At 37.1% G+C, this 11,455-nt stretch overlaps 1 protein-coding gene across 2 annotated transcripts; it reads left to right on the top strand.

Moving 5' to 3' along the window:
* Positions 1 to 296: 296 nt before the first annotated feature.
* Positions 297 to 11,039, top strand: Grasp65 (Golgi reassembly-stacking protein 2). Of its 2 annotated transcripts, XM_087351312.1 has the most exons (8): positions 572 to 652; positions 2,064 to 2,191; positions 3,008 to 3,058; positions 3,496 to 3,699; positions 4,119 to 4,336; positions 5,311 to 5,500; positions 6,740 to 7,049; positions 9,855 to 11,039. In XM_087351312.1, exons 2-8 carry the CDS (start codon positions 2,183 to 2,185, stop codon positions 10,022 to 10,024), a joined length of 1,152 nt encoding a protein of 383 aa, XP_087207438.1. In that variant the 5' UTR covers positions 572 to 652; positions 2,064 to 2,182; the 3' UTR covers positions 10,025 to 11,039. The 2 variants fall into 2 exon arrangements, with proteins under 2 accessions (XP_087207437.1, XP_087207438.1); XM_087351311.1 differs by lacking the exons at positions 2,064 to 2,191; positions 3,008 to 3,058 and adding an exon at positions 297 to 481.
* Positions 11,040 to 11,455: the final 416 nt, after the last annotated feature.

The raw sequence follows: 11,455 nt of genomic DNA, 5'->3' as shown, positions 1-11,455 counted from the left end.
AGCTTGATTACTTAAACGTTCGCTGCTAAACGATAGTACATAAAGGCAGAAAAGGGGGAAAACATCCCTTCTAGACACTGAGAGGATGGCAACCAACTGTAAACTAAATTAATGGATACGGGGGGAAAAACCACTGCTGTTAACAGGGACGGGTAAAACTACGCGAACATAGTGAACACACTCAATTGCATCGACCCTCTTTCAAAACCCTTCACAAAGCAGGAAGCGAAAAGAACAACACGGATCATATATATATATATAACGGGATTGGTAACCGTGCTCCTAGTTCACCATTTTATTCATAGGGTATGCTGTAATCTTGCCACGTATTTAATGGAGTGCTGAAATGTCTTAACGTTTTACTCTAGTAAGGTGTTAATGTTGTCTGTATGTTATCACCTTATTAATGTTCTAAATAATGGGAGGAGCACACAGTATTGAAATTCCCGGAGGTGGCACGGAAGGTTATCACGTCTTGCGCGTAAGTTGAAAACATTGTTTTGGTTAAATTATGGGACTTGTTTATAATCGCATTAATTAACATTATTTATAATAAGTGTAATCTCTGCAGGTTCAGGATGGATCACCGGGTCAGAAGGCAGGTCTAGAGGCTTTCTTTGATTTTGTTGTTGCAATTGGAAATACACGATTGGTAAGTTAAAAGTCATTGCATAGTACCTTGTCATAGTACACACTGTCTGTACTCTGTCCCCAGTTTAGCATTATAATCAAGTCGAATACAGGGCCATGCCATTTTGTATCCACTGGCTACAGACAAATCATTGAAATATTCGTTTGTAAAAATTATGCTCACGAATTTATGCATTTCCATATGAAACCTACTCAGCTGAAGTGCCACCTGTAGTACTTCAGTGAGGCAGTTGTGTTATTATTTGGAATCAACTGTGTAAATGGTAACATTCCGAATGGAGGTAGATACAGAAAGTGAACATGCTACTGGGAGGGGCATTGATTTGAAGAGGGCAACAATGTGGAGAATGAGGTGCGAATAGTAACAGGTAAAATCCAAAACGAAATTAGTGTAATTAACTGTGATGTTTTGCTCCCGAGGTGCCTTGTAACGTCAATTGTGTATTGTTTAGTATGCTTTTTACCAATGACCAGACTGCTACAAGCTCACTTTAATCCTTACATAACACTTTTGTGCCCTTTCAGGCAACGTTATGTCGATTGGTTTCCTAGCTCTTATTAATTTTTTATTAATAGTACAGATTGTGACTACTGGGACACAGATCTGTTTAAGTATTAGGCATGGCTCTGCTGTGTTTAAATTGTTCACCAGTGTTAAGTAACACAACTGCATGATATTAAAAGTTCAGTCACTCTCAGGTAGGAGTTGTGCTTCACAGTTAGAAGTTTCCTCATCAATGTTTCTGGATATCCATTCTGCTACTTTACTGATTGTATAATCTCTGTCATTATGCCAACTTGTCACATAACTTGATGAATAGGACAGTTTCGGTTGTTTCTCTAAATCATACTTTCTGATCATTAACGTCTTCTTCTGTTTTTTGTGGTAAATGAATGGCAGGATAATTTTATTACAACAGAATTCTTTCTTGCAAAATTTGGTAACCTACAAAGATGTGTGTCTCAGATGAAGATGCTGTTCATCCTGTTTCATTTTGTGTGTGGCCAGACTGCATTATTTTATTAATTGATCCATGAGATCAATCATCAGCCTTATTAATCATGTTTGGAATAAGGGAGAATTTCTGTCATAGTGGAAGGAATATATTATTTTGCCAGCTAATAAAAACAATAGAACTGGATGTAGTAAATATCAAGGATTGTCACTGTTACAAACTGAGTATAAAATGCTATACAACATTCTTCTTTATAGGTTATGTAGACAAAATTATTGAGGATTTCTGTCATCTGGGTTGTTGCGCTGTGTAGTCTGGTCGATGTTTACCAATGTTTCGGAGGTCATCCTGCCTCCGTCATCAGCACAACATCCCAGAAGACAGAAATCTTCATACTCACCGCTGTGAAAACCTCAAATCTTACAAAATTGTTGAGATTATCATTGTGAATTTCAGTGTAATCATCAAATATTGATCATATAGTCTGCAGTCATCAGATGCTGTAGAATAAATGGGAGTACAATGGGACAGTACACCAGCCGTTTAAAGACTTCAGGAAAGCATACGTTTCTGTTATGAGTGAAGTATAAAAGAACATTCTCATTAAATTTGTTACAAACATGAATCAAGTTCTAAGTCGAATTAAAATGTTTAAATTAAGCCTATAGTAAGGTCCATGTAGGTAAACACCAGTCTCGTGCATTTCTTAATCCGAATGGCCTGAGACAAGGAGAAGCTTCATCACCATTCTTTTTAAACTTTGCTTTGAAATGTGCCATCACGAGGGTCCAAGAAAACAGGGGGTTTGAAATTCAATGGGACACATCAGCCATTACCTCCTATATGTTTTACAATTTATCACTCACATTCATTTGCTGTGCCATTTAATGCTATTGAATGAGCAACATTAAATAGCCAAAGTATAATTCAAAACTGAATGAGGCTTTGTCCATCATAAAACAGAATTGGAGTCAGCTTTATCATTATGAATATTTCGAGGAGAAGCCATGATGTTAGTTACTTTTCGAAAATACATTTGCAAGTTTTAAATCATGTGCCAGTGATATTGTGTCACACAAATGGGCAGTTTGGAGAAATCTGTGCCTTGTAAGAGGCGAAGAGACTTTTTCTTGGACTCGACATAGATGTCTGTGCAAATTCTTGGTTGATGGCCCACTTTTCTTACATCATCAGGAAAGACTGTAGCGTGACCACATGTGTGTTCTTTCAAATAACTTGTGAACCATCTTGTGGATTTTCATGCCACCAAAGAGTACCCCATATTCGTATTTTTAACTGTTTGACTAATACAAACAAATCGCAGATCAGTATATTCAGCATCATGGTGCTGCATGCGGTATGAACACACCTGTTTGTTTTACATTTCCTATGTCCTGTAGAGTGTCAGTGTGAAGCAGACCTTTGCTGACATCTGTTGGGGACTGATCACAGTATGTTCTCAGTTTGTTTCTCTATTTTTTATATTACCTTTGTGTGACTCTGAAATTATGTAATTATGGCAGTAGTGAACCTGAGCTAGTGGCAGCATCTTTTCTTGGCAAAGGTTTGAAAAGGAAGCAAATATTGGAAATTAATTTATGTGGAAAAACATGAATAACTATAACCTGAAATAATATTATGTGACCTAACCAAACATTGCTTACGCGACACGATTTTATTGTGGGATGAAAAAACTGATTTTTGAGTTGTTGATGGTAAGGTGGAAATTGCTGTAAATCAGCAAGTGGTTCTTATTCATGGTCCTCCTGATGTTAATCATATAAAGAAATACCTGAAATGCTGATATTAGTTTTAACAAAGAAAGTAAAATTAAGACTGCACTCTAGAAAGAAGCACTCAAGTTGTATGTTATTCTCATTCTCGGTAGGATCAAGATAATGACACCTTGAAGGAGCTCTTGAAGGCTAACATTGATAAGGAAGTACGCATGACCATCTACAGCAGCAAGACGCAGTCGGTGCGAGAGGTGACGATTATACCCAGCACAACTTGGGGTGGCCAAGGACTTTTGGGTGTGAGCATCCGCTTCTGTTCTTTTGAAGGTGCCAATGAGAATGTGTGGCACATACTGGTAATTAAGAAAGAACATTTATATACTCTTTATTCCATAAAATAAATTATTGTTGAATATAAGATATGAGTATATAATTTGGAGTTATGGCAGCCTGAACCTGGGGAAAAATTACACAGTAGCTATTGCTGTGCAGTGCACTGTTATCAGGAAATAAGCGTTTCTTCAAAGATAATTCACAGAACACTCCGAAAATGTGCGTGATAAATCTGAAGGGGCTACACTTTTTGCATACAAAGTTGTACAGAATTTTGTGATATTGAGTGTAGACAAGAACATTGGGACAGGTTTGTTTAAGCACAAGGCCATTAGAATTTGTATAGGGTCTTATGTGTATGGTATTTGTCCATATCATGTATTTACATCAGTTCTGAATATATCGTGACCTACTGGGATTTCTTTTTTTAATTGATTTGAAGGAGATACACCCATCTTCACCAGCAGAACTGGCTGGATTGAGAGCATTTTCAGACTACGTGATTGGTGCAGACTCTGTACTTCATGAGAGTGAAGATCTGTTCACATTGATTGAAGCGCATGAGGGCCGTCCACTTAAGCTGTATGTGTACAATACAACTGAGGACTCCTGCCGGGAGGTTTCAATAACTCCAAACTCTTCTTGGGGTGGAGAGGGCAGGTGAGTACTTCTAACAGTAGGTGTAAATTAAATCTCTTTGTAATATGAGAGGCAGCCATGATTGTCATCCATGATATTGTTATCTTATTTGATTTATTATGTAGGAATATTTGTTTCCTTGTGAGTGGCCCACAGTTTAGTGCATGCTGATTTTCAGATTCTAGTTGTGCAGAACTTTGAGAAGAACAGTTCACAATATTTTTGCAAATAAAAAGTTGTGATTCAAATGGACAAGATGGAGCATGCCAATGCTTTGGACATTTTTAAACTGTCACTTCATAAGTGAGTAATTTCAAATGACTCTTGATTCATTACCACTTGATTCTCTTTATCTTGATCCTTGTGGGAATTTTTTATGTCTTTTTGAAAACTTGTCTATAAAAATCATCACCTAACACTGAAGAGCTGAAAATTTAAATATCTGCTGTCACAGAAAAGATTGATATAACATTTTTGTAAACAATTTCCCTGTGTGTTTGTATCATATTATTAAGGTTGACAGTGTACATATTGAACACGTCCTCACTTCATACAATGTGTACACAGAAAACTATTTTTGACATTTGTTTACCGCCATGAAAGTTCTTTATAAAAATAAGTAGTCCTTTCATATTTTCTGTTTCATTTCCAGTATTGTTGACCTTGATGTTAATTTGTTTCAGATTTGGAGGCATACTTAACCTCTGTTATCAACTCATATGTCACCTGCTTATAAATTACAAAAATTAGTTGAAACTGCGTGACACTTTATTAAAAATGTTATGAACTTATTGTTGCAAACAGGTTTGCATAGTGCTCGATAATTTTCTTTAAGGTTATGTTTATTAATTATGCCTTAAAGTTCAATAGTTAATTTGGGCAGTAACTTTTTATACAGGATTATGCATTATTACAAAAATGTAGAGGCTGCTCGGAACACATTGCCAGGCTGCAGTTTGAGAACATCTACATAAGACATGTCATTTGTGTTGCAGCTTGGGATGTGGTATTGGATATGGTTACCTTCATCGAATCCCAATTCGCTGTTCTCCTATGCTGCCTGCATCTCACAATCCACCGCCATTCTCATCTCAGTCCGCAGCTCGACAAGCAGTTGTTGCACCTCAGGAGGGACATTCAGTGACTCATGTACCTCCACGCCCAGTCATGGTTTCACAGGAAACGGTAATGCTTTGTTGTATTATGTTATATATTGTGGTGTACCCACTGAAATTTCAGCAGAATATGTGAGGTATAATATATGCATCACAACATTCCCTCTTAAAGAAGTGCTGAAGTTGACAGAGTGACAGTGAAGTGATTTCAACCGCCTGATTTAGTGTAGCTGTTGTAGTCTAAGGGCCAGTCACGGTGGCAAAGCGGCCTGAGGCGTGGGCCTTGTGTGCTTGGCCACTGGACCGTGGGTTTTGATTCCCGCTGAAGGCATGGATGTTTATCCGTGTTTTTCTGTGTTGTGCTCTCTTGTGTACAGGTAGAGGCCTTGTGACGAGTTGATCACTAGTCCAAGGAGCCCTACCAACTTTCTAAATAGATTAAGTGACAAAAGAGGTGGTTGTAGAGCCACAGACAACGATGATGATTGTAGTCTAAAATGAAATGCTATCCTAGCAATTCGGTGTTATAGCATCCAGAATGGTGCATTTTTTCGACACAACCTTCCCTGGAATAGTAATTTAGTCCAATTTGTGCACAGAACGTGTTCTTTTTCTCCATATTCACATTCGAAAATGATGGGAGTGCAGTTAATTTCCCAACGTGTTATGACTGAAATATTTAAATTAGTACTATGTAACATATTTCAGTGTCTCGATGTCATTTGACCACTAGCTTTATAATTCTTATGCAAAGGTTTTAAATGTTTAATTTATTTTTTCATAGCAACAGATTCCCCCACAAAGTTTATGTGTGCAACATTGGAAAATTCCACTTTGTTATGGGTATCCCCAAGCACAGGGAACAATAAAAATATAATCAGTTGTATGTCAGTCTTGACAGAATGTAGATGAAAACATACATTCTAATGCAGTGGAAGGTGAACCTTGAACTTCAAAATGCCACGCATCATCTGTATTTGATGATGACAGTTCTTTGGAAGCAAAAGTTTTAAAATAAATGACATTTTATGGCTTGCACAGACCTGGTGATTAAAAAAGCTTTCTTGAATCAAGCCTGGTTTGCCTGCACTGTAGGCATTCATGCTACTAATCAAATTACAATAGTGAACTTAATAGAGACATCTTTATGGAGCTTATGAAGAATGTGTAAAGTAATATTGTATATTACACAAAAATAGTGGAGTGTCTACACTCAATATTTTGCAAAGAAGACAGAGGAGGGTATATACTTATGAACTTTGAATTACTTCATTCACTTCTCGATTATGCATATAGTTTGGTTGCTCAGTTTCAGGTCCATGGTAGTCCTGCACTTAGCGCCGACACCGTGTTGCATCATGGGAGTCCTGTACTTGGCACTGACACTGTGCCACGTTCTGGGGTGACGGCAGCATTTCCGAATTTGGCAGGTGCAACATCTCCATTTTCTACTGCAGCAAGTGCCCCGGCACCACACCCCACACTTGCTGGTGGAACCGTAACTGTGTCAGGAACCAGTCATCTGTTTCCTTTGCCCCCACGCAGTGGTATCGAGACTGCGGCTACTGCTAGTGGTGTGGTGCCATCTGTTGTTAGAACAGTTACCACACTTACAACAAGTATGTAAATTGAAGACACCATTTATTGTATAATTTATGTTGGTGATTGTCTTCATTGTAGGCATTTTTTACACATGTTACAGAATAGAACAGATCACCGTACAGGGGCATAACTGCATTTCTGCCCATTTCTATTAGTTCCATGGTTCAGCCCACCTACCAAGACCCACTTGACACTTGTGTGTGGGTTAATTAGTCCATGTGAAGTGAAATTTATTTCTTGCTTATGCCGTAATTATAAAGGTTCATACACTGAATTAAGCTAAGAGACGCATGTTTAATAACTGTAAAAATTGTCTTTATTTGTGTATTATAACACAGGAGGAGGAACAGAAAAAATTAGAAATTAAAGAAGTTACCTTTCGTACTGTCACACTTGACACCGTATGATATAACAATTTTCAGTTGTACATGTTTTCATGTAAAGTGTTTCTCTGCGCATGTGCTAACAATTTTCATAAAGGATGTTAGGTGATTCAGCTTATTCAACAAGGCATGGTGCCATAAGAGGCCAGATGGCAGTGAATTTAGAATCAAATTTATCTGAATTAACAATTGAAACAAAATCATTTTTTGCAAAAAGAGTGGCAGGTGATAGGAACTGTTTATTCTGGACCCTCACTATATTACTTGAAAGTGAGTGAAGCCAGTGTGATACTATGAGACGACAAACAAGCTGTTATGCGACAATTTGGATAAGTTTCATGAGATATGGCTATAAGTCAATGATGGACCAGAATGGGGTATGTTGGCATCATATGGAGATAGTGGCTTTTGTGAGTTAAAGTGAGTGTAGCCATGTATTTTAATAATGATCTGATGCCACCTACTGTTGTAACTGGACAACTTGCCATTGAAAAGGTCTTTTTTATACAATGGCCATTATGATGCCCTGATAATGGATGGATGATTCAGGTGGTGATGTTCACAGAATGAAAAGAAGGAAAGCAGAAGAGACATTAAAGTAAAGGGAAAGACAACTGAGGGGAGGGAAAGAAAGGAAAGCAAAGCAAAAAGACTGTCACAAGAAATTGCAGAACAAAGACAAGGAGGATTACAAAATGTGACTGAAAGATTTGTTCAAAGAAGAGATGAAGAGACATCAAAGCAAATAAAAAAGATGACTGAAGGGACAATTGACATATGAACTCGCTGAATGTCAGCAGGTTGTTCCGCTAGTGATCTTACATTATTTAAGTAAAATACACAAACCCTTAATGCAACAATACATACATAAATAACAGTACACACACATGAACATGCGACTGAGCAAATGAACAAACGTGCATCACACGTATATAAAATGTTAATTTGAATGAAAATAATGGTGATATTTTTATAATAGTTTATTTGCTTGAACAATAATGATTTATGATAGTTATGGAAACATAATGGGTCCACTGATAGAATGACTGTGTGCATGATTCTTGTTCAGGATATAGCTAGATCGTAAAGGAATTACCTGAATACGACTATAGGTTTTTAACTCCATCATATGAATAAAAGTAGTTGTCTACAGATAATAGTAACAGCTAGTACTGAGTGGTACAAATTTCTATATTGTTTTGTTTTGCAGGAAAATATAGATTTCAATATCTTTCTTCTAAAATCTATTTTCACACATTTACAAATATTTGCTTTTATGTTCTTATTTGGAAAGCTTGTATAGACTTCTTCAAAATATTTAATGGAGCATCAACAGTATTTCTTATGCATCAAAAGAAATTTGGTTCTACAAATTGAAGATCATAGTTTCTGCTGTTTTAAAGACTGAAGTTTGTGACATCCGACTGCAGTTTTGTATTGCTTGAATTCAGAGTGATATTTGTGATACAATCAAGAGCAGAGATCAAATTCTATTCCTGGTCTTTTGTATTTTCCCATACTGTGTGTTTGTAGCTGTTGTTTCATATGGATTTGAAACTTGACATGTAAGCCTAAGGGAAGAATACATTAAGGTGCTTGAGAACTTTGACCCAGGAACAGCAACAGAAAATTCTCAATACACCATTAGGAGGATTAAATCATTACTGTATTCTAACTGGAAGATCTAACCAGAATAAAACACTTGTGGCTCAGATCTAGACATGGATGGAAGAATGTTTACATGAACATAATCCACGTGAATATGTAAGCCACACCAGACTTCAGAGAACAGAATGAATAAAATCTTATTTATAAGCAACATGAATGTTTTTAAAGTAACTCTTCCATCAAGTACCAGTCAGACTACTGGACTAATGCTCATGTTTGTTAGGCTTAGGTTACATTTTTTGGAAATGGAGTATGATTGACTGATGATCCTTATGCATGCAATCTCCCCTCCCAGTACACTCCTGTGATGATGCTTTCCCCTTACCTTTTCATGCCTGCACTCCTTCCGTCAGTTCCTGTTCAACAACTTGCATCAACGGCTGAGACATTGACAATGACATGACCTTCTAAACAAAGTCACTACACTTTTAATAATACATTCTTCTGTAAAGTAGGTGTTTGTATATTTACTGTTACTGAAATATTTGCATGATGAACACATCCTAATCAACTGTGATACATCTTATTTGTTTTACCATTAAAGAATCCATTTATAAACCATGTTCTAGTTTTAGGGGATACAAATTAGGGAAAAGCAAAAGTAAAGCAATATTATGATCGATCTTGGAGAAGTGGGGTACAAAGGATTCAGGTTGCTCAGAGTAGTGTCTGGTTGTGGCCTTTAATGAAGATGGTGATGTACTTTAGATTTCCAAGAAAGCTGGAAATTTCTTGTTTACCCGAGCAACGATCCTGTGTGTTGTGTTTCAGGTTTTCCCTCACCAGCACAAAGTATTCCAGGAATGCCTGTGACAACACCCATCTCATTACCGGGCATGCCACCAATTACAGTCAGTGCCACACTGCCGTACACCACACTAGAAAGTCTTCAGGTGACTGGAGGAAGCTCAGAGACGCAGCATGTTGCGGCCTCTCAGTAACTGTATGCCACACAATGATCATGTTTTTATACTTCCCCAAACCGGTATATGGGAATCTTCAGATGTATTTACAGGATTCCATTGTGCCAATGCTTTAAATGTGTCACATTAAATCTGAAGTGCTTCAGAGTATGTAAAATAAGAAACCCACAGTTAACTGAGAATTTTAATACTGGAACAGCTGTAAGTATTTCACGTGCTTAATAATCACTTATTGTTTCCTGATGTAGAGTGAACAAAGTAATTTAGTTAATGACTTTTTTCAATAAGACTTTGAAGGTGTGGTTTCAGTCTTTAAAATGAGCTTCATTTTGAAATGCAAGAATAATATATGCAAATAAATAAGGTAAGATATACATTGTACTTGTGTTAGCAGCTTTAACCTGGTGTGTTCTGTTTCATTCATCGCGGTGTACGAGTAGATCTTGGAGGATACATCCTACAATCTTAACTGTGTGATGCAGTGGTGTGGCATGTGATAAAACATGAATTTATGTGTACACACTTTATTCTGTTGTGCGCTATTCATATGTACAGAGTAGTATAATATATCTACACTTTTGTTTTAAGCAACAGTGGCTTTCCTGTTTGTAGTCAAGTATAATAAACCTACAGAGGTAGTGAAAAATGCTGATATGTTTTGGGTTCACAACTTTGTAAGTTTTTCTATAATTAGAGCATCTGATGTTTAGATTAGTTAGCCATTTGTAGCAAAATTTGAAACAAAAATAAAATTCTCATTTATATCTCCAGTGACCTGGCTGGTATTCTAAATTACCATCCCAGCTGGTCTACTGACATGCCCTGGCACAGTGTGCAGTACACTGTAGGAAACAAAAGTAAATAAATATCTTCTGTCACATGCATGTTTGGTGAGATTAGTTTTAGTTTGACTACCTGGAGTGCTTGGATTTGCTGTGGTATGTTATGCTTCAAGTGACCAGTACAAAGCCCCACATCAAACATTGTTATAATTCATGTGACATTCAGAAAGAATAAACTGGTGTTTACTGAAGTTCACCTTCAATCAAGTAATTTTTTTCTTTTGTACAGATTTTCTGCCCAAGGGACAACAGTGCAAGGTAAGCAAATGACCATCCTTTTAAATCAAGTTCAGCTTGAGGGAGAGTTGGAAGTCTGTGTGAGTCATCTTGGCACCACATGATGTCAGGAGGGGGAAGATAATGTCAAGTCTAACATGCATAAAAGGACATTTTCTTTTGTACACTTTAAAGTAGACTGAGTAACTGCTAGCTATTTTGTCATGTATGTCTGTGTCCCACATATCAGTTGTAGCCCTGTACATTTGATGGCTTTGTGGAATTTTTTGATATTTGCAGTAGTTCGTCTTCCAGGTTGCGACAACCTCAACATGTTTTTCCAAAATGCTGGTATCTACCTATAAGTCCACATATTATTACTGAAGCATAC

Source organism: Zootermopsis nevadensis, unplaced genomic scaffold (genome assembly GCF_977971745.1).
Source record: "Zootermopsis nevadensis isolate Lab colony 2312 unplaced genomic scaffold, Znev_1.0 Znev_ptg000019l, whole genome shotgun sequence".
Taxonomy (NCBI): Eukaryota; Metazoa; Arthropoda; class Insecta; order Blattodea; family Termopsidae; genus Zootermopsis; species Zootermopsis nevadensis.
Note: the sequence above shows the minus strand (reverse complement) of the source record. Positions and strands in the feature narration are given on the sequence as shown.